This window comes from Alternaria metachromatica (genome assembly GCF_023757995.1).
Source record: "Alternaria metachromatica strain BMP 0045 chromosome Unknown scaffold_2, whole genome shotgun sequence".
NCBI classification, from domain to species: domain Eukaryota; kingdom Fungi; phylum Ascomycota; class Dothideomycetes; order Pleosporales; family Pleosporaceae; genus Alternaria; species Alternaria metachromatica.
In genome coordinates, this window is record NW_026055493.1 from 1,614,357 (window position 1) to 1,638,139 (window position 23,783).

Sequence of the window (23,783 nt, forward strand, 5' to 3'; positions counted from 1 at the left end):
CGTAGCTAGTGGAAGGAAATACAGTCCTACTCGCATGTACATAGTTCAACATTCTTTGCACATTCACATGAAAATATACAGGACGGCCTAGAGCATATCATGGCATAAATAAGCCATGAGTTAATGAATCAAGAAATCAAATCATCATCAGATCTTCCCTGCTCTTCCTTGCTGTAACATTACGCGACTGCAAAGTGAGTGTCCACGTGGACGCCAAGGCAGATACACCGAAGAAGGCGCAACCCTCGCAATCGACACTCACCATTTGTGCCTCTCATACGAAAGACAGCCAGCTAACGACTATTGTTACTCACATTACTTGAGAGCGAACATTCTTCAGACGCGACCAGCATGGAACTGGACCTCGGCCTGGACACATCGGAGCCGAGCGTCCTCGAATGGGCGAGAGCGCAAGGCGTTTGCGTGAACTATGAGACAGAGTTACTGCACATTCGCCATCTTCAGTCACCACTAGACGATGAGTTTGATCGACATCTTCATGAGCCCTCCGATGCGACCATCGACACGGCTGTCAGCGGGCTTGTCAAAGAAAAGCTTACGGTGAACAAAGACACTGCGTTGCTCCTCAAGGCAGCGCATGCTCTTCAAGATGAACTTGCGAGCGACCTGACGGTTACTAATAGCCGGACCTGGAGACGCGATCTACGTCAAGAGCTACCTGTGCTACGATCTGCTCATGAGCTTGATTTGCTCAACTTCGGTGGTACAGTTGTGCCAGACTTCAAGAATTTACAGATTCCTTCCGAGATCACGGTAGAAGAAAACGATGAGGGCTTTGGATGGCCAACGAGGTATTTCGACTACCCTGCACAGTGCGACGCGCAGGTCAAAGTCGAAAAGCTCGCCATCTCACGGGAGGTGTTGGTTTATCTCCAGGACACTATTCGAGACGCGTATGTACCGGAAGACGGCCAAAAGCTGGAGGCAGAGAGCCTGATACGAAAACAGGTATGTGGAAGTGTTGTTTATGTTCGCCTGCTAACCGACTCAGAAGCCCAATATCCGACCTGTGACACCGCCTTTACTCCCAGTATCGCCGCCACTGACACCATACATTCCATCCTCACCCACAAATCGTCTGCCATTCGATTCAGATACTGCCGAATCGGTTACTATTGAGGCGCAGGCTCTGCAGGAGCAAATTCTGGCAGCGGACGTTCTTTTTCGCACAAACTCGAATAGCAGTGATTCGATGCTATTTGATCTTACTCATCCACCTCAATTTAGTCCTCATTTCGAACCAACCAGTTCGCCCATACTGAAGCGCCGAGCTGAGGATCTCAAAGTGGAAGGTCCTCTTACGCCATCGATGTGTTCTAGTTCGCCCATGAAAAGGCTCAAGTCTGTGTCTTTCGCGGACGAATCCTTACTCTACAAGCCATGGGGTGAGGATGATGAAGGTGGGGCTGGCTCTGACCAATTCTTCCACGAAATCGAGGAGCAGGCTGAGCGCGCCAACGAGAAAATCGAGAACGAACGACTTTCCGGCGCTGACACGATTGCAAGAGTCGATATTCCATACATGGACTTCTCGCTGCCCATGGCACCATGGATAGAGTACAGTCGGCGCAAGGGTGGCGACCATCGACCTGATGATACGGAACTGCAAGCGCAGATGCAATTCCTCTTACGCATCAAGCGAGAGGATCTGAGGTTGGCGAAGTCCTGGCATGGGCTTTCGATCCCGGAACGAGAGTTGAAGTGGGGCTTTCTCACTACCAAGGTGTCTACTCTCAGTCTCGAAGAAAAGCTTCATGGCGAGTCGGAAGTTACTAAGATCGTCACTGAACTGACAACGGGCGATGTCGCGACTAGCTCAGCGCAAGTGTGGAAACGCGAAGGCCTGCGTATCCTTGACGCAGATGAGGACGAGGAAGATTTGGATCCAGAGGAATACGATGAGCGAAACGACATGGAGGCTCTGATACGCAAGCGAAAACTTGAAATGGAAGAAGAGGTCGTGGAGAAGCATCGCAGGCGCACCTCTTCGCAGCCGACTGCGCGTCCCCAGATCCGATCCTCCACAGAGATGCAAGAGAACCACCACTTCGGAGAATGCGAGCCAACAGAAGGCCAGTCGGCGAAGACCCGATCGAAGAGGCTGGACTATGCCTCCCAGAAACTGCAAGCTGCCAAACAAGCGACTGGAGACCTGATGTTTGGTGGGTTCTCGGCAACAACCGCGCTTAACAAGTTCATGCAGACGCGAGGGAAGCCAGTAGATCGCGTAGAAAGTAGTACTGCAAAAGTGTCTGATTCTAGGGATCACGCTCAACCGAGAACGCACACCTTACCGGTTCGATCAAGGAGGTCTTCATCCGACCAGCCAGTGGATCAGGCTCAGCAGGCGCAAACCACCAACAAGCCGTTACCTATACTCCCTACTGTTCCGAATAACCTGGCGCCTTGTTCTTTCGTGATCTCATCAACCTTCCTACAACAAAGGGGAATGCTGAAACTGATCGAATCCATCTATCCAAGCGCAGAGATGGTATATCGAGATTACACTTTACCGCACTCGGCAGCCAAAGAAGCTGAAATCATACTGTCACCATCAACCGGCCTCATCTTCACTACTTTACAGCAGGTCAAACAAAGAGCTCTCCCTGGTCAGCCAGAAAGATCGCCAGTGAAAGAACGCATGTTGAAGCTCCAGTTGCGGTACGAGAGACTGGTAGTGCTCGTGAGTGAAGGCCTAAGCCGCGAGATGGAAGAGCTAGGATCAAGCCGACCAGATGACCCGCGAGATACAGAAGCTCTGAGAGCTTTCGATACGTTCGCCAGCAGATTAGAAGGCGAAGTACTTGTTCGATATGTTCGTGGAGGAGAACAGGCTCTGGCGCGGTCCACTGTTGTTGAGATGGCAAACTACGGACTGCCATATGGCTCAGCAGACATTGGCGATATCAAGCCTGTGGCGCAAGAGACAAGCTGGGAAGTATTCCTCCGTCGAGTCGGCCTCAACCCATTCGCTGCTCAAGTTATCATGGCATGGCTCCGCAAACCCTTGAACATGTCGATAGCTCCTTCTTCAACCCATCATGCGAAGACTGTCTCAGCATTTGGTCTCGCCCGCTTCTTTCTGATGAGTGAAGAGGAGCGAATTCATTCATTCCAAGCTTTGATGGGTGGAAATCGCGTTCTGATGAGGGTTAGCGAGCTAATCGACCAACGGTGGGTCAGCGCTGCGCATGGGTTTAGCATGTGAGATGAGCAGAGGGCAGTTGCGTTGTTCATTGCGAGGGAGTTACGGGCATGCTATGTTCAGAAGTCGGATGGAATGACTAAATTTAGAACGTCCGTTTTTTCTTGTGATGCAGCACGAAACGTCATCTCAACTCGCGGCCGGTCTGAGCTCCTTCACACACGAGTGAATGTGGGGTGAAGCTTGGACCAAGAATGACGCAGAAGCATCTCGAAATGTCGCAAAGGCTGCGCAACGATGATTGTTGCATGTCAAAACTTTTCACGCGCGGCTTGCAGCCTTACTGCCATCTCAAGTACCTCTCCTGCGCATAGCTTCGATTCACGCGCTTGCGACACGTGAACATGTCTTCAGTCGGTGTTATCATCTCAGGGCGGCCTGTCATCACCGAGCCTTCCTCCGTTATATCGCCGACCCAGTTCGCCTTCCAAATCCCTTCGCAGCCGTCCTTCTCCCACATCGTCGTCTTCCTGCTCCCGGGCGTCACCTTGCCAGATGGCACCGCCGCCGCCGTCTACGCGCAACTACCCGGTACTACCGACTTCAAACTCCTCGGCGCGATCGCGAACGAGAAGCCTAGCGCGATATTCAAAGTGAACGCGAAAGCTGGTGGACCTGCAGGTGGTGGCCTAGGCGACAATGACGATGCCATGGTGGACGAGGGCGTGTCGATGGACGCGTCGAATGGCAGCACCGTGCCGCTGGCCCTTGGGATAAGCGTTGAACCAGCGCAACAAGTCGCCGCAGCTCTGGAGCAGAACAAGGCTCAAGAGGCCGCAGCATCGGCAACACCAAACATGGGACAACGCAATGAGTTGGTGCTGAGAGGACAAAGAAGCGTGGAGACCAAGGTGCTGGCGCAGAGGATCATCAAGAATTGCTACGACTTCTTGACAAGCTGGGGCTCGGGAGACACAGTGCCGTTGAAGGCATTCCAGGCATGGTGGACAAAGTTCGAGGGCAAGATCGAAAGGGATCCGGGCTTCCTGGAGAGGAGCGACGGAGGTTGAAGACGTGACAGCATCGGTGGATTACAAGGCTGTAGGATACGAAGCTCACATGCAGCCTCTCAAAACGCCTTGTTGACACCGTCCCACTCTGGTTCCACGAGCCATGCCTCATACATCGCACGCGGCCACGAAACCTTCGGCGCCTTCTCTGGCTTCCGCTTTGCCTGCTCCACCACCGCATCACCAAGCACCTTCTCGATCCCCGCCCGCTCGTACCGCGCCTCCAGTTTCTCTGTCAGTGACTGGAGCACTTCATAATCGTCGCCTCTCCGCCCGAAATCCGTAACAACAGCGACCCGAACAAGCCTCGAAAGCTCCCCGATTCTCTCGGCGATTTGTGGGCTGGTATGGCAGGCGATGGCTATCCAGACATCATGCGCCTCTGTCCCACCGACCCCAAACCCACTTAGCAATTTGACTGCGGCGTCGGCGCCCTCGATCTCGAAGCGCTGCGGGCCATCATAACTTTGGGTGGTTCCGATATCGTGGAAAAGGCATGCGGTGAAGAGTAGATCGCGTTGATGAACGTCCGTGAAGTACTTGGAGGATTCGTGTTTTGCCAATGCGTAGGCGTAGAGATACACCCTTATGCTGTGGTTCAAAATCGCCGGATGTAGCAGCTCAGCTGCATGTGCATATGCGGCTTTCGATATTGATGTATCGAGGCTGTGCTCGGAAAGGTGCTTGTATGCTCTATCGTCTGCATCTTGGGCTTCGGCGATGGCCAGGTCGGACGGTGGGCACATGGTTGTTGTAGAAATAGAAGAGTAGTACGGAAAATTCTTGAAGGAATCACATCGCGGTGTTGCATCTTTTGTCAAGAAATTGCTTCGGTCACGCCTTCTTGTCCTTTGGTTCCCAATCGGGAAGAAAGGCGTGAGTGGGCGGGGTCAGCACAATACCTCCGAGGATACAGCTCTCGCACCTCCATGTCCATGTACCGCCCAAACAAATCTCAGAGCAAACCAAACGTAAGCGTCACGACTAGAGGCCGACAACGGCTATCAAGAACGGTGCCTAGTCATCGAGCTTTGCAAAAACATACTTGGCGTTCTTACCAGATATCTTCTAGCGGATCCAGAGGGTGGGTTATCGCATGCAAGGCTTACTGATAAGACCCGACCATACCACGACAAATTCGGCGGACTTGCATGGCCAAGAGAGCGAAGCTTGACTACGACTCGCAGAACTCACTAATCGAGCTGCTTGTAGAAGTACCAAGACGGCATGACGACAGTATCTTCACAGTAGCTTGACAATGGCTTGATAAGAAGCCGTGGAGATAGGCGTTGTAGGTTGGCCGACGGTGAGCTTGGCATTGGAGCTGCATGAGTTGGAGGTCACGACGAGTATAAAAGGCCAATTCAAGTTTCTGAGGAAGTCGATTGTAAGCCAGCTACGTACCTCCTTCATACGCAAAGATGAAGCTCTCTACCCAAGTCCTTCCTCTTCTCACGACTCTCACACTAGCTTCACCGATTGATCTCAGTCGCTCAAATGTCCACCGACTGTTCGTCCGACAAGACATCCAAACACCAATAAACGCTTCTCTTCCCAATGTCACCATCTTCGCAACCGGCGGTACAATCGCGTCTCAGGGCAACAGCAACACACAGACGACCGGCTACTCAATCGGCTTAGGAGTCCAACAGCTCGTCGATGCCGTTCCAGAACTGCTCAACATCTCCAACATTGCCGGCTACCAGATCTCGAACGTGGGGTCTGGTAGCATCAATGAGACTATCAGTCTGAGTCTGGCGCATATGATCAATGCTGAGTTAGCGAAAGATGAGATCTCGGGTGTTGTGGTTACGCATGGAACGGATACACTCGAGGAGACTGCGTTCTTCTTGGAGAGTACTGTAAACTCCACGAAACCTGTTATTGTTGTCGGTGCTATGAGACCAGCGACCGCGCTGAGTGCAGACGGCCCACTCAATCTATACCAAGCGGTCACATTGGCCGGATCTCCAGCTGGAAGAAACCGAGGAACGATGGTGAGTAACTCAGTCCATGCCGAACTAGAAATGCAAGTTAACACCACCGCCAGATCGTACTCAACGACCGCATCGGCTCTGCATTCTACACCACAAAGAACAACGCCAACACGCTCGACACATTCTTCTCAACTGAAGCCGGCCAACTCGGTGTCTTCATCAACCAGGTTCCGTTCTTCTTCTTCGCACCCTCTGAGCCGGTAGGTCGCGTAGTCTTCGACGTGACCAACGTCACCGACCTAGCCTCCGTACCAATTCTCTACGCCCACCAGGACATGGATCCCAGTCTTTTCAACGCATCCTATGCCTCCGGCGCCCAAGGTATCGTTTACGCTGGAGTCGGCGCAGGAGGTGTGTCTAGCAAGGCTGCTTTGGCTGCTGAAGAGCTATACAACGCGACGGGTATCCCAATGGTGGCTAGCCATCGCAGTGCTGATGGACTCGTACCAGACGGTGGCGATTTCACTATTGCGAGTGGATTTTACAATCCACAGAAGGCGAGAATTCTGTTGCAGTTGGGTCTTTCGATGGGATGGGGCGAAGATGAGATCAAAGAGGCTTTTGCGTTGAGTTATCCTACGCCGTGAGCAGGTTTTGTTGTACTTAGCAAAATTGACAACGTTCATAAGGCAAAGCAACTGCAGGCTAACCCGTCTCGTTCACAGCTTTCCACACCTGTTAGCAGGCTCGATGTGGTGATGATGCCAAGACGGGTATGTCGGATGAGTGGTAAGCAGAATACGTCGAGTGAAGTCTGCAGTAGGTTGCCTAATTGGCGACAATCTGTCCTGCTCGTCGGTGGTTAGTTGCTAATCGTCCCAATGAGCTTGGATCTGTCGTGGAATGAGACCGTTAGGGAGGAATACGCGACGTCGCTGTCGCGTCGCTCACATGCAGTCGGACTACGCTAGGTCGGGCTGATTATGCGACGGGGCCAACATCGATCGCGTACGCGTTTACGGCAGATTGCGCGATGCGGCGTTGGAGTCGTTGGTGCACAGCCTACCGAAATTCAGGGCAAGCCAGATCTCACGTTGTTAGCCGCAGGTCGTAGGGTCTTGCACCACCGACGTCATGACTTGGCGCTACTTTGGGAAGTCACCCATCTTCCCCATAACTAGGTTCATTGTCCGGCATTGATGTTAGCCAAGTCAAACCTAAATTCGCAATTATGTCAAATGATATCGCAGCAAACCGCTCTGGGCTCAAGGACTTTATTTCTTCTATAGCGACCATCTCGGGAGATCTTTCAAACATTACTGCACCGCCGTTCGTACTAGCCGAGAACTCGACAGTTGAGATACCACAGTACTGGGCGGATCATCCATATCTCTGGGCTGCACCGGCGTCGGAAGAAGACCCTGAGAAACGCGCGTTGCTTGTGCTCAAGAACTTCCTAGGCTCGTTACGAGGACAGCAATATGCGGGGCGGAATGAGGAAGATGGCGTCAAGAAGCCGTTGAACGCTTTTCTCGGCGAGCTGTTCCTCGGAAGCTGGAATACTGAGGAGCTGGGCGAGACGCGACTAATCTCCGAGCAAGTCGGCCACCATCCACCTGTAACGGCGTGCTATTTGTGGAACGATCAAGTTGGGATCCGGGCGGAGGGGTTTACGGAGCAAGAAATCACATTTTCTGGAAACGTCAGTATCAAACAGAAGGGATACGCCATAGTACATGTCGACAAGTACGACGAAGATTACCTCCTTCCACTGCCGAACATTAAGGTCAAGGGTCTCTTAGGTGGGGTTCCACATCCGGAGTTGTACGGCGAATATTCTCTCATCTCATCCAACGGATACATATCCCATATCAAATTCGAGGGCAAGTCTTTGTTTGGATCAGGGCACAAAAATGGATTCCACGCAAGATTTTTCCATGCAGACAAGCCTGGTGACACCATCTACGAAATCGAGGGAGCGTGGAACAGCACGTTTACCATCAAGGACGCGCGGAACGGTTCCGAGGTGGAGACCTTCGACGTCAGAACCATCAAGCACAAACCCATGACTGTGCCCGACCTCTCAGAGCAAGACCCATGGGAGAGTCGCAAAGCATGGGGCGATGTTATATCATCCCTGCACAAAGGCGACATGAAGGGCGTTTCAACTGCGAAAAATGTAGTCGAAAATGGCCAAAGGCAGATGCGGAAAGACGAAGAAGCGAAGGGCGAGGAGTTTCAACACGTCTTCTTCAAAACAGTACCCAACGACCCGATCTTCGATAGATTAGTAAAGCATGACCCGCAAGCTTACACTGTCGATCCGTCAGGCGGCATTTGGAAAGTCGACAAGGAAGCCGCGAAGCAGCGACAGCGCCCGTTCCACGGCAACCTCACACCATCAAACGAAAGGATAGGTGGAGCGCAAACGCAGGGGCGGACGCAAGAGGGCAGACGATCAATAAATGACCAAGACCAGCAACGCAGTGGGGCTGCTGGCGCAGTGGGCACGGCAGCGACGTCTAACGGCTCTGCACCGGATGGGCCGGTTCAGAAGGTCGGCGACGTGAGCCCACGTGCCGACCAACGTCCAGATTCGGCAGTGGGGAGCAAAGGGGAGTCCCGCAGTCAACCGGCCAATGCGACGGAAGTAAGTGATGAGATGGTTGAGAATTTCCTGAGGGCGAAAACGAGTAATGTATAGTGAATGGTGATTGTGAAACTTGGAGTTGGTCATGCGCTAGAGTTTGACCTGGATTATGTAGTTTTTGATACTTAGATCCCTTTAGTCAAAACGTTCTAAGGTTACACACACCGCCAACGAATCTCGCTTCAACTTGCATGTATTGGTGAGGGGCGAGCATCGTACACGAGCTCTATACCACGCGAGATATCACGACATCCCTAAGGCAGCTGTGACGTATACAAATCTGATGTGTTATATCCTTTTTTTGTATTGTTTTGACTGGCTCGCGCCGCCATGAGGATGGTATCATGAATCTAAATTAGCTAATAACAAAGTCGTCCATATCGTTCACTGTCCACTCCAGTTGCCTCCATTTCTACCGCCTCTCGTTCTTCTGGTTGATGTGCGTCTCCATTGTGATTTCTCCAACTCTGCATTCCTCATCAGACACCTTCCCACCACCCTTTATTCTCCAAGTGTTGAACACCTTATCGCTCTTCTCGTTTTCCGCGGATAGATCATCGCGGAGCCGTACTGGCTGAAGGTTGCCCATGCCGTAGTCCTGGTCGATCTCCGACTTCGTAGACACACCTTTTTCAGTCTTCAGCAGAGACATTGTCATGCTGAAGAGACTAGGCTTCTTTTTCGATTCTCTGTTCGGGTCGTTGACCCATTGTGGTGTTCGCATGTTCGAAGGACGTGACGGGCCGAAGGAAGAGTTGCTGAATCCGAATTTCTCGGAAACTTGTCGCCAGAGGGGACGGAGAGTAGCGAGGGAACCAGCCGTGATAGCGAGACCCTGTTCGATGTCCGACCAGATTGCTATATCGACCGTGGCCCAGAGGAAGTCGGGGTTCTTGAAATCCATAACGTAGCCCATGCGCACACAGACTGCGACACTAGCACTGCAATATTGTTAGGAATCGTATGCTGAAGTGGTGACAAGAGAACTTACACGCAGGCCATCCCGAGAATAGGAATCAAGAGGACCCTGGTCTTGACGGACATGTTCAAGCCCCAAATCAGGAAGAAGGGTAGAATAGCAAACGTGAAGTCGCTAATGACCGAGATTGCGCTGTACAGGAACGTAAGACCGATAATGACATCTACGTTGATGCAAGTTCCTTCAGGGTTGTTCTTGTCCCAGAAGAAGCTGATCGGGTGGCATTGGAAGAGAGTGACGAAGAAGAAGACGAGGCCACACAGCACCGTGAGGCCCATCGCAGCGTAAATGATGTACCTGGATGAGGCGTATGAAGTCAGTTACCGAACCTTATGGAACTAACGTAAAAGGCATGGCTTACTTGTGCAGTTTCTTAACAGTGACACGGAGAAGGAACAGGCCAATGGACATCTTTGACGTAATCATTGCCCAGCAGTACGCGATGTAGCAAAGCCACCAGTACTATACATACTGTTAGAATTGAGATCGAGACAAGTTCAAAGGTTCGCACGTACCCTCATTGCTTTGTACTGTTGCTCACTCGAAAGTGTGTCCATATGGCGTCCAGTGCCATAGTGGATACCGCCAATTGCGCAAGTAGCAAACATAACATGAGCACACAATGCGGCCACCATCCACCAGTCGTCTGCTCCGAAAGCTTTAACGATACGGGCTCGTACGTAAACTCGCAGGACAGTGGTAATGAACGCTAGCGAGACGAACGTTGAGCACACCTGCGGATGTCAGTTAATGGTCTCCACTTCGTTCAGCGTCTTTGAACATACCGCCTGCAGTTCAGGTCCTCGGTTCGCAAGTTCGTGCCTTGAAGCCATGGTGAAGGCGTGAATTCGGGCAAATCTGGTTCACCCCCAGGTTCTGAAGAATCCGGCGGGTTTTGGCTCCATATACCTCGTACCCGGGCCCTTGGGTATCAGCCAGGTTAAGTCAGCCCACAGTCAAGCGAGTCTCGATTCGATGGGTACCCAGGGGAAGGGCGGCTCGTGGGCCTGCCCTGTGCTACTGAATCAGGAATGGCAAACACCGCCGGCATGTCAGAGCAGGGCCCGCTTGCACGCCATGCTGATCAACGCCCAGACGTTGCGATAGGACATCAGGGATGTTGTGGCGATTATTCCCGCGGCTTCGCAGCTGCTGTTCTGGGAGTTCTCCTACCACGTTATCCGCCTGAATCATAGACGATCATAATTTGTTGATGGAGAACTGCGGCTCGTGAAGCTCCCGCAATCTAGACTACCCGCGCACAATTAACGTCGACGGACTCTGTTCCGACAACCAAGTGCCCGCTTTGGCTGCAGACGTCAGAGTTTTCGGTGCTCAAGTTCCCGTCTTCAAGTTCCCGTGTGTGCAAGCCCAGGGATCCGCTCTAGTCCCACAGGCTGACCTCGATTTTGATTTCTAACATTGGTGAATGCCGGTTAAATGCCAAGCGTCAATGTCGCGTGGCACAGGAACAGGAGGGATCCGCGTTTTCCTCAGGGACGATAGTCAACGCATGTATACATGCGCAGGTGCATACTAGACGTGACTCTGTTGGGGACGAAATTTCCGGCGGGGCGTGCTAAGCGAGGCGATCTAGCACGATCTTGGTAAGACACGTGGAAGCTACAGGGTAGCGAAGGACGTCGGCGACCGTTAGCGGCAGATCGTGAAACTGTGCTTCGAGATACCGAGGCATGACTGAGTGATGATTGGGAGATGGGACACGACTCATCAGCAATGCATACCAAGGCACTTAGAGACGGCTTGTTCAGTAGCGGAACTGTCACTCGGGTCATCATTAACCCCTTGAAGGCGACGGAGGCGACTCCGAAACAGTACGTAAGGCTGTTGACATCTGATCGAAAGGGGAACGCCCAAGGAATGATACGAGCGATGAACCACGAGTCGTACTGACATCGTTGACAGATTCGGACAGATCAGTCCGATATGGAAACGAGCTGCATCTATCCGCTCGAAAAGACACCAACACAGACGATGCTGGTCAGCCATCCTTGTGTCTTTCACACCGCAGCACCTCTCTACACCCAGATAGAAGATCGTCCTGATAATCAGCCGGAGGATTTCGTTGGCCAAGTGGACACGGAGGACACGGAATGAAGCCCAACTGGCCAGGAACCATATGCGTTCACCGACGATCGCATCCTAACGTAACGTTTCGGGTCATCACGAACTGCCCGGCCCTCTACGAGTTCCCACTACTCAGGATTGCGTCGGCAGTAGCAGCTCGCGTTGACACTAACATCAGCTACAGCAAGTGCTATCCTGAGTTGCTGCCCAATGATTCCCGCCTCGTCTTTTCGACCCAAGGTTATCAAACTCTCATGGTAGCCGCGCAAGGCCCATACGTTGTTCGGATGTTGCCTTGCCCGCGGTAGCGTATCATCGAACCCTAGGTCTGCTTTATAGACCGCTGCCGCATCTTCTATTCGGCCCTGCTCCAACAACAGAGCGGCATAGGCGTGTCGTGTCGGCTGCATCCAGGGCCATGGCTCGGCGTACACCAGATCGTCGTCACGCTGGATGGCTGTTTCAAGGTGTCTGAAAGCTTCCTCGTAGTTGCCTTTGCGGTACTCAAGTTCGCCGTCCAGCATTGCTATCCCAACTTGAAGGACGACATTAGACCTGCATGGATTAGTATGCCCTTATAGCCCGCCATTCCGGATAGTTTGACTGTATGCACCGTACCTGTTTGGAAAATCCCCACATATCCGAGATGCTGGAATACGTTCAACTGCTTCGACCAGAGCGTCGCGTTCCTTCTGTGCCTTCACGATGTCGCCGGTAACGGCATACGCAATACCTTTGCCATAATGCGTCATAGCCGTTGTCACACAGTGAAGATCCCTATCCGATGGCATCTCGAGTGCGATGAGATCTTGCCATTGCCCGAAGCGAACCAGGACATGTACACGAACTGATGCAAAGTTCTCCAGCCAGTCTGCCATGGGCGGACTTTCTATGCGCAGAAGCGAGACAGGCAGTGAAGCTTCCATGCGGTCGACCGCATCTAGCGCAACCTTCAGTTGCCCCGCAAACATCGCTGCGTATATGAGCGAGTGATAGTTGTGCATCATGTAAAATGAGTAGAAGTTTTCTGCTCCATGCTCGGAGACATACTTCTCATCTGCAAGGCAGGCATGTGCATTAGCGTCTATGGCACGTCGATAGTCGCCAACAAGGATATCCAGATGGGACGGCATATGTCTATAGGTCTCTAGAGTTAGTACGTGCTTTACGGAGGCTTCTTGCATGCACTTACAGCAAATGTCCTCCGTCGGGGGTAAGATGTCTTAGCTGATCTGCACAGATCAGAGCTACTTCAGGCGTTGCTGACATCTCCATCAAATGAATGTAAAGGTGGAGAACTCCTGGGTGCAGATGTGAGCCGTCTTGCTGTAAAGCCTTTTCGAGCACGGTCTTCGCCTCTAAAGAGCGAGCACCTGGTGTCGGTTGGCCGGTCTTGAGATCCCATAGATTCCATGCCGAGAGACAGACAAGGGAGTCTGCGTAGAGAGACGCCACGTCAAGGTCGTCAGAGAAACGCTCGTAAACACCCTCCATAGCTTTGGCATACTCTTCATTACATGCTTGGAACGCAGCTTCATCTAGACCTTTCGGCACGCGCACTTGAACGGCGTCGATCAAGGCTCTTTCCAGATCCGACGCACTGGATGCGTGTAGTTCGGCCTTTTCGTTCGCTTCATTTATCTTTCCTAGTGTGGCCTTGAGTTCTTTCTCGTCAAACAAGTCCCAAGGCTTGTTGTAGTTCGGTCCGAGGGCGAACGCGAGCTGCGCCGATCAGCTGGATTTACAAGACATCCCTGGGAGACCATCAAAAACCTACACCCCAATAAGCTATCGCGCAATTTGAGTCTTCGCTGATAGCTCGTTCAAAGCATCGGGCTGACTCCTCATGGTGAAAGGCGTAGCACCAGACCAAACCGCGATCGAACCATGTTTGCGAATCTGGGCTGGAGGTGCTAATCTTGCGATGGTAAGAACCCAGATCGTACTGGTAGGAAGTTGAGTCACGCATCGTGGTTATCGCTGGGTAGGTGTATGGAAGGCGGGAAGCCGACGGGTCGGCCGGAGGCGGGGCCCGAGTGGGGGCTTTCCTTGGCCTCTCTTCCGATTTCCCGCGAGGATGGCCCCCAACCCAAACATCACTCGCAGGCCACTGCTGCCATCACATCAACACCCGGCCTGCCGTGATCAAGCAATCGCTGACCGATAGAATTTCTCTTGCTTTCTGTGTCACTATCCAGGCAACTATTAATATAAGTTTCTTTGAATTGGCCCCAATGTTGTACTCGTGTTGCTATCTATAGCGCCTGAAACTTCACTCATGGCTTCAGACAGGTGGGATCACGTATATATCCGCGCTGTGTTTTCTTAGAAAGCCCTTGTTTGGTCGCCGAAGCACGTCGCGGCAGTTGCGATTGTGTTTGACATTATTTATACATTGGTGCAGTGCCGTGAGGGGAGTGTGAAGAAGGGAGCGACGAGGCAGTGCAAGCCACGTGGGAAAGCGTGCTTATCTCGTCCCGACTATTTCCCTTCCAACACACGTGCCTATCTGTCCAAAACCATGTTTCTGACAAGCGCTCTTCGAATCCATTTCTTCTACTGTAGATACACATAATGCGCAAGTTCTGGTCTCGTCAGCTTTTTAGTGAGTGCACGTTACGACGCACTGGAAGGAGGTGGATAATGGGGGCCAGAAGTTGCCCTTATCGTTCGTGCATATTGTGAGGTCACACGGCTGAGGTTGGCACCACTGGTGGTCCAACAAGAATCTCTCATCAAGAGCGCCATGGGCGTGGCTGACTAGACCTGGGGCGCTTTCTACGCTGTTGTAGTTTCAGCTCACTCAGCCATTTGTAGCAGCCTTCCGCTCCATAAACGTCTGGATGCGATTCAGCTTTCTCACTCACTATGTACTGAGTTTCTAGTCTACATACGAACTCCAAGATGAACGACGGAAGATCGATATCCCCCCAGTTTAGTCGCTCGTCTGCCACTTCGACAGGACGGTACGGCTCTTCGCGACGACCTATGTCATTCCAAGCAGCAACCTATAGCTTCGCAGACGATGTGGATGCTTCTGAAGAGCCTCTCGTACACTCCAACTCTACACGTTATCTCAGTACCGACCCTGCCACTGAGCGAGCAGCTGCAGTCTCGAATACCAGCCCGGATGTCGTAAGTTTTGAGAAAGCAAGCAAAAAGTCTCATCGCCTTCGCAAAACCATGCTCTCATGGATTTTTGAGATTCTCGCATTGATCGCAAGCATCGCCTCAATCGCCGCGATCGTCATCATTCTCATTGGCCAAAACAACAAGCCGATCACAGCCTGGACATTCATCTTCACGCTCAACACCTGGGTAGCCGCTCTCGGTACGGTAGCAAGGACTGCTCTGGCATTTGCTATGAGTGCCTGCGTTGGACAGTAGAAATGGAGCTGGCTTAATCGAAGGTCAGATTCTGTGCTTGCATTCGAAAGGTTCGACGAAGCAAGCCGAGGACCCTGGGGCGGGTCTCGTCTTTTCGTTTGGTTACGTTTCAGGTAAAGATATCTTATATTGTTAACACGTATCGCAAAACTGATTCACTTGCAGACATTGGGCAGCGTTGGGTGCTCTAGTAACCGTAGGTATGTCATACCAGGTCGACCTACACTACTTTCGATAGCCAGTTTACGCACTTGTTAATGTGAGACGCTGCAGAATACATTAGAATGAGGCTGACATAACTGCGCTTTTCTAGGTACAGTCGCCTTCGACCCCTTTTTCCAGGCGGTCATTTCTACCTACGGAAAACTCGATGACATAGCGGCAGGCTCCAACGCTGTCGATATCGGGTCATTCTCTAGTGCTACCATCGGTCGAGCTTTGAGAGTTGATGGTGGATACATAATCGAGAATCCAGGCGGACCCTTAATTTCCAACAAAGTACCGTCTGGTATGATACAAAACACATACACTAAGAGTCGGCCAGACTTTGGTATTGTCAGCTCTGTCAATGCAGGGTTCTATAATGCATCCACGAACACCCCCAACACTGTCGCCTTTACTTGCGCTACTGGTAACTGTACCTGGCCAGTATTTGTCTCGGCTGCTGTGTGCAGTTCTTGCAAGGATGTCTCTGATACGCTCGTGTTCAATGGGTCGCAAGGATCGAATGGGACGAGTATCCCAAGCCCCACCAATATTCACTTCGATGGGTAAGTATATCCGTACGGATTGTATGTGAGATATATACTGACTTCGTAAAACTGAATTCAGACCGTATTCCGTGTTCTCTCTACCAGAGATTGAGATCAAGAACTTCAACGGTTTATCGAAAGTAGACGACGATGATTGGTACAAGTACACTACCGGCGCTGAATCAGGGGTCCCCCGAACCTTTATGACAGTAAAGACCGGGTCTACTGCACGCCAGACTCTAAAACATTCGGACGTGCAAACTCTGATGATGAGCTTCAAAATCATCAGAGCTGCTGATGACTGGGTCAAATCAAATGTGTCATGGGAGTCGTCACATCCTGTTGCAACAGAATGCGCGTTGTATTTCTGTTCGAACATCTACCAAGCCAGTAGTAAGAACGGTCTCGTCGAGGAGAACGTTATCGGGTCTTGGGCTGTTCGAGACCCTGACTCACATAAGATATACAAGTCCCTTGGACCTCTGACTTCGGAAGACGAAAGATACCTGGACAGTATTGGATACGACCTATACAATCCCACCATAGATTTCCCGAGACATGACCTTCGGCTTCTTATTCCTCCCCAACAGGCGGGGGGCTTCTCTGCAATGGCGGCGCAAGAGGTGAACATATCTCACGCGCTTCTTCGAAATACCATCGACTATCTCCACGCCTTCACGAGATATGCTGCAAAGCCCAGTGGTAAACCACCGCCCTCTTTGATCGCCTTTCCGGACAGAGACGCACCGGCTTTCGTGGATGCATTATGGAACTCGACGAACCTGACCACAACATTCGAGAATGTGGCTCGTAGTCTCACAAACCAGATGCGCAATACCTCCCCCGATCGACTTGAGGGCGTCACACAACGCTGGGTCACACACGTACGTGTCGACTGGGCATACATGGCTTTTCCGGTCGCGATGCTCTCGATAGGAATCCTATACGTGATTCTCGTTATAATCGAGTCTGCGCGACTGAGAATACCAGTGTGGAAGGAGTCCGCGCTTCCCACACTAACGTATGGATTCGACACCGAGACACAACGGCTGCTGAGGGAGAGGGCACACTACAAAGGAGATAAGAAAGTTAAGACGAGTGTGAGGTACGACCTTGATGAACAGGAGGACTGCTTGAGATTGATGGCTGATTAGAAAATGGCTGTTTGATACTCTTCGGACGCGTCGATGTTCGGGCAGGTGCGATGGGTTTAGCGCGCTCTGAATTGGGAAAGCTTCAAATTCTTCAGGGCGGCAAATCTGGAAGGAAGTCGCGTTCTCATAATAAAGACATCAATGCACAAGAGCTTCGATGTTTCATCTCTTTTGCTAGCTGTCAGTAAACGCGTGAGGCTCGTGTCATGGCCCAAGTGGCACGCGATGGGTGGCTGGTCGATAATCGCGCTAGCATCTAGTTACGTCACCCCACTTCGTTCCGATCGTGAGAGGACTCATTCCGAGCACTGCATCGCTCAGATCACGCCACGAAGTGAGTCAACGTATCAACCTCCACCACAGCTTGAAGTGACCAATGCTCGCATCCAGGTGTACAAGCATCCTCAATAGATATTCGAGAACCGTCCCAACTACGAGTTCTATACGCTACTTCACATCACCTTTCGTTACACAACATCCTCAACACCGACCAAAAAGCATGCTGCACTCAGCCACCGAGTCAGCGAAGAAGATCTTCGCACCAACAAGCAACTCCGACGATCCCGGCCATGCAACCCAATACAACAAAGGCGCGCTAGACCGCGAGGACCTCCTCCCCTCGCCAACCGACCAATTCCACAAGTGGTTCCAGGAAGCGCAAGCGAACAACGTGTACCAGCCCGAAACCGTCGTCTTATCCACCGCAGAACTACCCAGTGGAAGAGTGTCAGCACGCACGCTCTACATGAAAGAGCTGGACGAGCGCGGCTTTGTCATCTACTCAAACTTCGATACAAGTCGCAAGGCGAGCGATATACGGAGCAATCCTCACGCGGCATTGACTTTCCACTGGCGCGAACTGGAGCGTCAAATTCGTGTCGAGGGAACAGTAGAGCGGCTCACGAATGAGGAGTCACAGGTCTATTACGATACGAGGATTCGCGGTTCAAGAATTGGGGCGTGGGCAAGTCAGCAGAGTAGTGTGATTGAGAGCAGGGAGCAGCTAGAGAAGAGAGTAGAGGATGTGGAGAAGAGGTTTGATGGCAAGGACAAGATCCCCGTGCCGGAGTTTTGGGGTGGGCTGAGAATTGTGCCGGATATGGTGGAGTTTTGGCAGGGACGGCCAAGTCGGCTGCATGATCGCTTTGTTTACAGGAAGGTGGGCGGGGAGGACAACACCGAGAAGATGAAGGGGGCAGAGTGGAAGATTGAGAGGCTGAGCCCGTAAAGAGGGAAGACTCGCACTCAAGTCAGCTGTTTTCGTGCCAGGCGGTGGGTCAGGAATCATCGCAAGATCAAACATCAGATCGAAAGCCAACGGAAGCTAAAGCTACGAACAGAAGCATTGAACATGCTATGGTATCATTCATTCCTTTTGATCATGCGATAAGGCATAAAGTATAGACAAGACGTTTCCCAACCGCTGAGACCTCTCCATATAACGCCGGAAAATGTTCATAAAGTTTCATGAGAGCGACGAGACGCGACAAAATCCAATAAACCCTCCAACTTCACACCGAAATGATAGGCTTACTCGCCATCTGACTCCATTTCCGCAGTCTATGCGGGTGTTAGCAATGCATCTCATGAAGGGTCTGATTCCCTGGAACTTACGTTGTCGTGGAAGTTTGTTCCATGAGTGGTCTCGTTGATGTAGCCCTTCCTGATGACGAAGTCACCAAAGTGCTCACCCTCGTTCCTCTCCTTGGCATACTGCTTGATTATAGGCTGCAGAATCTCAAGGATCTCTTCTTCCTTGATCGAGCTCCTGTAAAGCTTGTTCAGCCTTTGACCGTGGTAGCCACCACCAAGGTACATGTTGTACGCGCCATAAGCCTTGCCGACGAAAGCAATCTCAGCAAGCCATGGACGTGCGCAACCGTTGGGGCAACCAGTCATGCGCATGACGATGCTGTCTTGTCGTAGCCCAGATTCTTCGAGCGTGCCCTCGAGCTTGGAGATCAGCTCAGGTAGGTAGCGCTCAGACTCAGCCATAGCAAGACCGCAAGTGGGGAAGGCAACACAGGCAGAACTGGACAACCTCATTGCAGAGAAGTTGGTGTTGTCAAGCTTCCACTTCTTGAGCAGCTCCTTCATAGCAGGCAGGTCTTCGTCGGCGACGTTGGCCAAGATCAAGTGCTGGTTACCAGTCAACCTGAACTCGCCCTTGTGTACCTTCGCCACCTCGATCAGACCAGTCTTCATTGGGAAGTCGGCAGTGTCTTCAATGCGGCCATTTTCAATGAAGAAAGTGAAGTGGTTGAGACCAGTCTCGTCCTTCTGCCAGCCAAAGGTGTCGATGTTGCTTTGGAACTTGAAAGGTCTGGGCTCGTCGAACTTCTGTCCCCAGAGCTCTTCGACCTTTCCCTTGAAAACATCGATACCCATGTCATCAATGGTGTACTTGAGACGGGCGTGCTTCCTGTTCTTGCGGTCACCGTGGTCACGTTGGACGAGCATGATCTTCTCGCAAGCAATGTGCACTTGGTCGGCTGCGACGTAGCCGAACATGCTTCCAGTTCGCGGGTAGGTCTTCTTGTTGTTGTGCGTCACACCCATACCGCCACCAGCAAGTAGGTTGAAACCTACGAGGTTATCATCCTCACCCTTGATGGCAATGAGACCAATATCGTGAGCGTAAACATCGGTGTCGTTGTGAGGTGGAATGGCAATGGTGATCTTGAACTTTCGCGGGAGGTAGAGAGGGCCATAGAGTGGCTCGTGGTCCTGGACAGCTTCACCAGCGATCTTGCGCTTCTCCTTTGTCTCATCATCCTCCAGCCAAATCTCGTGGTAGGCGGTGGTAGAAGGAAGAAGGTGATCGCTGATCTTCTGTGCAATGTTCTGGACCTGGCCGTGGTACTTTGATTGAGTTGGGAGAGAGCTGCACATGACGTTTCGGTTGACATCACCGCAAGCCGCGATAGTGGTCATCAAGGCTTTGTTGATAGCCTGCATAGCCGGCTTGAGTTTACCCTTCACGACGCCGTGGAATTGGAAGGTTTGGCGAGTGGTAAGCTTCATGGTCTCGTTACCGAGCTTCGTGCTGATCTCGTCCATCTGTAGCCATTGCTTCGGCGTCGAGACACCACCAGGTAGTCGGCAGCGGATCATGAAGGAGTATGCTGGCTCGAGACCCTGGGCCTTGCGTTGGTCGCGGAGGTCACGGTCATCTTGCATGTAGGTTCCGTGGAACTTGGTGAGCTGTTGATCGCTTGCAGAGATGGCGCCGGTGCTGGTGTCGGCCAAACCCTCCTCAATGGTTCCTCGGAGGAAGTTGGAAGCGGCCTTCATATCCTCGTTGGTCAGCGGCGCCGGTTCCTCAGGTAGGTTCTCGACGTTGGCAACACCAAGCTGCTCCCAGAGTTTTGGCTCCCACTCAGAGTACGCAGTCTGGTAAGCGTCTGGGTCTTGGTCATCTCCAAGACCACACTCGGCCAGAGGCTTAGCACCAAGAGTGAGCAGACGAGCATGTAGGTCCTTTGCGGGCTTGTTGTAGTAGATCTTGTCCTCCTTACGCGGCCAATAGTGACTGTCACCAAGACCGAAGACACCAAAGTTGACTGTTGCAAGATCCAGATCCGTAGAGTCCTTGACGGTCTCCCAGAACGTGCGACCATTCTGAGGGAACTCTCCTTGTCCAGCTACACTAGTCATCAGGATGACGTTCTGCTCGTTGGGCAGATCTTCGATTGGGAAGTCGTCCATAGCCATGACCATAGTCTTGAGACCACGAGCCTTGCCGCGATTCCCTAGACGCTTGGCTAGGTTCTCAGCGTTACCGTTGTCGGAAGCGAAGAGAATGGTCATAGGGTCGCCCTGGAGTCCTTCAAGAAGCTTGCTGTAAGCATCCTTGGCCTTGCGCTTTTGCAGTTGCCTGACTTCCGTTCCGTAGGATCCAGAGATGTTGGATGAGAACTCAGGATGTCTCTTCATGACCTGAGACATGTAGTTGTCACGGGACAGGAACTCTTCTAGCTCCTTCTTGATTCGCTCCGAGTCAAGTTTGAAGTTCTCTTCACCCTTCTCCTCGGCGCGTGGGTCCCATCGGTACAATGGCCAGTAACCAAGGTCAACAGCCTTCTTGGTCTCTTGCAAGACAGTCAGGGGCGTGTCGTTCTCCTTCTCGTACGGCAGGTAAGCAAGCACGACGGAGGGACCGTTGAACTTGTCAGCCTCGATCATAGCCTCAAGAACCTGGGTGTAGGAGCTGTATACAGCGACCGATGCCACGTAAGCGTTGCCGAAGTTCATTGCATACAGACCAATATCCTTCTTCCGCCTCGCAGCGTCAGCGGCTGCGCGCTCGGAATATGGTGTTGAGTCGACGATGAGCATGTTGACATTTTCGCCAGAGGCAAGGACGTGGTGCACACCAGAGTTACCCAGGTCGTACGCCCAGGCGTCAGAGCCAATCAACCATGGTGATTCCTTGTAGAACAGCTTCTTTGATGACAACAGCTGACTGGCAGCGGGCGAGCCGTCAGTACCCAAGCGTGCGATGACTTCAGAGGCAAGGTCATTAGCCTTGTCGGTATCATCGGCGTTCAGTGCCCACTTCGACAGCCACTCCCTGGGCGCTTGTGTGGTGAAAGCGTTCTCCTTGGAAGCAGCCGCAGCCTCGTCCACGAATCGCTGACGATGTTCCTTGCGCGCTACTAGCGAGCCGAATCCGTACTCTGGGGTGGAGGAGATCTCGTTGGAGATACCGGCGTGCTGCGAACCAAGCTGGTTAGCAATGTGAAGCTTCTCACCGAAGACCTGGTTCAAGATCTTCATGTAGGCGTTCTCTAACCCTGGTTGCTCGACCTTGATAGCCTGGGGCTCCGGTCCATCGAGGTTGCCGATGACGAGGTTTTGTACAGGCGTCTCGCTCATCAAGTTCTGGTAAACGCCGCGCATTGCTTGCGACACAGTGTCCTCGTTGATGTAGCCAAGTTGGTATCCTACAACCGTAGGAGAGGCGCCACCAGTCGACTTGAGCGACATCAGAAGGTCGAGCAGTACAGGGCCCCATCGGGTAGTCTTTCGTCGAACTTGCTCCAGCACCGCGATCCTCTTAAGCGACCGGGGAAGCAAAGGGGCAAGGGACGCCCCCAACCAGGGACGGTATAGCCTGGCCGTGATGACGGCTGTGTTGGCGTATGCCTTGGTCTCCTCCACGCTGTCCAACTCGGTAGCCCAGACAGCAGTGTCGGCACCAAAGAGGAAAATGGCAGCCTCCTCGTTACCAGTGCCAGAGAAAGCAAAGGCATCGTAGCTTCGTCCAGTGGCATCACGGATGGTTCCCCAAATCTGTGTGGCGAAGCGGTAGATATCCTCTGAGGAAACGGGCTTGGAGATCAATGACTCAACTGTGGTTGCCGAGGACACTGACGCACCGCTCGTGCTAGCATCGCGCTGCGACGAGCCAGAAGAAGAATCGGCGCGTTGGCTGTTCCTCTCGGATGCAGGAAGCGACTTGGGATGCTCGGGAAGGCTGACAGGCGCTGCTGCTGGAGCGGCATTGACAGCCTGACTCCGAGCGAAGGACAGTGTCGGGTTCCTGCCATCGTCGGCGTATAGTGTGGTCTCGTCCGACTTGGTGTTTTGGTATGCCGCCACCGCGTCCAGGTCGATGACGCTTCGGACCAGGTCGGCATCCTCTACCTCGACAGTCTTCTTGAAAGCGGTCGCGCCCGAATCGAAGAAGTGGATGACACCCTTGCCCGACTTGATGGCCAAAGCATGGGCAGTGAGCGCAAGATCTTGCAACTCTTGTAGCGTCTCGGATTGGATGAAGGCGAATCCAGACTGTCTGATGGAGGTGATGTCGGAGAAGTCAGGGAAGCCCGAGGGCGCCACTGATACGTGGAGGACGACGGGATATTGTGCGAGCTTGTAAAGATGCGGTATCGACTTTACGAGAATGGACGAGGTTGTGGTGACGCTGGTGAGCTTGCCCGAGCGGATGGGCTGGAAGACGGAGAGCAGAGGGTCGGCATTTTGGCGGACAGTGAGGATCTGGGGAGGATGTTAGTGCGAGCCATTCGGCTGCAGTGAGCATGCGAACACACCTCTGGCTGTGTCTTGCAAACAACGCTGGGCGCGTTGTGCTTCTGGAGTCCCCGCAGAGGCTCCGAGAACTCGGACTCGGTTGTGAAGGAAGGGACGACCGATACGATCACGTCGGAGGCCAGGTGGGCAATTCGGGCCACTACGCAGCATGCAGGTCAGTATATGTGCATTTGCAGCCTCCCACTACTCTCCCATGGCGACATGATGGGGTAGAGCATTGGTGGGGCGAATGGTTGCGGGGACGTACCAGCCTCTCCTGCAGTCGAGATAGACCCCATATTGACTGCGAATTCAGGGTTGACGGTAACAGTAAGGAAGTGTCTACGGGGGAGACGAGCAGTAGTAGTACTTCGGACCGTCGGCGACAGTCCTCATAGTCAGCGGCAACGGCAGTGGAAAAATTCCCTTTAAGAGGTCATGACAACGCGTGCCGAAAGCACGCAATTCTTTAGTGCAAGTCAGGGTCTGGGGCGAGGGCCGAAGAGCGGCGAATCAGACCATCATAGATGCGCGTTCGGTGTAATCAATCAGCCTAGATCGCCT

At 52.5% G+C, this 23,783-nt stretch overlaps 10 protein-coding genes across 10 annotated transcripts; 6 read left to right on the top strand and 4 right to left on the bottom strand.

Moving 5' to 3' along the window:
• Nucleotides 1-351: 351 nt before the first annotated feature.
• On the top strand, nt 352-3,229 carry J4E83_001372 (uncharacterized protein; the record flags this gene model as incomplete). Its single annotated transcript, XM_049328328.1, has 2 exons — nt 352-969; nt 1,013-3,229. 2 exons carry the CDS (start codon nt 352-354, stop codon nt 3,227-3,229), a joined length of 2,835 nt encoding a protein of 944 aa, XP_049192846.1.
• A 341-nt stretch (nt 3,230-3,570) lies between these two features.
• J4E83_001373 (uncharacterized protein) lies at nt 3,571-4,236 on the top strand (the record flags this gene model as incomplete). Its single annotated transcript, XM_049328329.1, has 1 exon — nt 3,571-4,236. One exon carries the CDS (start codon nt 3,571-3,573, stop codon nt 4,234-4,236), a length of 666 nt encoding a protein of 221 aa, XP_049192847.1.
• Nucleotides 4,237-4,295: 59 nt separating this feature from the next.
• On the bottom strand, nt 4,296-4,982 carry J4E83_001374 (uncharacterized protein; the record flags this gene model as incomplete). The annotated part of the gene is made up of 1 exon (XM_049328330.1): nt 4,296-4,982. The coding sequence occupies one exon, from the start codon at nt 4,980-4,982 to the stop codon at nt 4,296-4,298; it is 687 nt and encodes a 228-aa protein (XP_049192848.1).
• A 675-nt stretch (nt 4,983-5,657) lies between these two features.
• Nucleotides 5,658-6,820, top strand: J4E83_001375 (uncharacterized protein; the record flags this gene model as incomplete). Its single annotated transcript, XM_049328331.1, has 2 exons — nt 5,658-6,233; nt 6,287-6,820. 2 exons carry the CDS (start codon nt 5,658-5,660, stop codon nt 6,818-6,820), a joined length of 1,110 nt encoding a protein of 369 aa, XP_049192849.1.
• Nucleotides 6,821-7,404: 584 nt separating this feature from the next.
• Nucleotides 7,405-8,877, top strand: J4E83_001376 (uncharacterized protein; the record flags this gene model as incomplete). Its single annotated transcript, XM_049328332.1, has 1 exon — nt 7,405-8,877. The coding sequence occupies one exon, from the start codon at nt 7,405-7,407 to the stop codon at nt 8,875-8,877; it is 1,473 nt and encodes a 490-aa protein (XP_049192850.1).
• A 358-nt stretch (nt 8,878-9,235) lies between these two features.
• Nucleotides 9,236-10,635, bottom strand: J4E83_001377 (uncharacterized protein; the record flags this gene model as incomplete). The annotated part of the gene is made up of 5 exons (XM_049328333.1): nt 9,236-9,764; nt 9,815-10,099; nt 10,164-10,264; nt 10,318-10,536; nt 10,588-10,635. The coding sequence occupies 5 exons, from the start codon at nt 10,633-10,635 to the stop codon at nt 9,236-9,238; spliced, it is 1,182 nt and encodes a 393-aa protein (XP_049192851.1).
• A 1,383-nt stretch (nt 10,636-12,018) lies between these two features.
• Nucleotides 12,019-13,859, bottom strand: J4E83_001378 (uncharacterized protein; the record flags this gene model as incomplete). The annotated part of the gene is made up of 4 exons (XM_049328334.1): nt 12,019-12,445; nt 12,509-13,027; nt 13,083-13,612; nt 13,668-13,859. 4 exons carry the CDS (start codon nt 13,857-13,859, stop codon nt 12,019-12,021), a joined length of 1,668 nt encoding a protein of 555 aa, XP_049192852.1.
• A 2,184-nt stretch (nt 13,860-16,043) lies between these two features.
• On the top strand, nt 16,044-17,183 carry J4E83_001379 (uncharacterized protein; the record flags this gene model as incomplete). The annotated part of the gene is made up of 2 exons (XM_049328335.1): nt 16,044-16,047; nt 16,135-17,183. The coding sequence occupies 2 exons, from the start codon at nt 16,044-16,046 to the stop codon at nt 17,181-17,183; spliced, it is 1,053 nt and encodes a 350-aa protein (XP_049192853.1).
• A 499-nt stretch (nt 17,184-17,682) lies between these two features.
• J4E83_001380 (uncharacterized protein) lies at nt 17,683-18,411 on the top strand (the record flags this gene model as incomplete). Its single annotated transcript, XM_049328336.1, has 1 exon — nt 17,683-18,411. One exon carries the CDS (start codon nt 17,683-17,685, stop codon nt 18,409-18,411), a length of 729 nt encoding a protein of 242 aa, XP_049192854.1.
• A 302-nt stretch (nt 18,412-18,713) lies between these two features.
• On the bottom strand, nt 18,714-23,518 carry J4E83_001381 (uncharacterized protein; the record flags this gene model as incomplete). The annotated part of the gene is made up of 4 exons (XM_049328337.1): nt 18,714-18,743; nt 18,798-23,186; nt 23,240-23,379; nt 23,488-23,518. 4 exons carry the CDS (start codon nt 23,516-23,518, stop codon nt 18,714-18,716), a joined length of 4,590 nt encoding a protein of 1,529 aa, XP_049192855.1.
• Between the last annotated feature and the right edge of the window lie 265 nt (nt 23,519-23,783).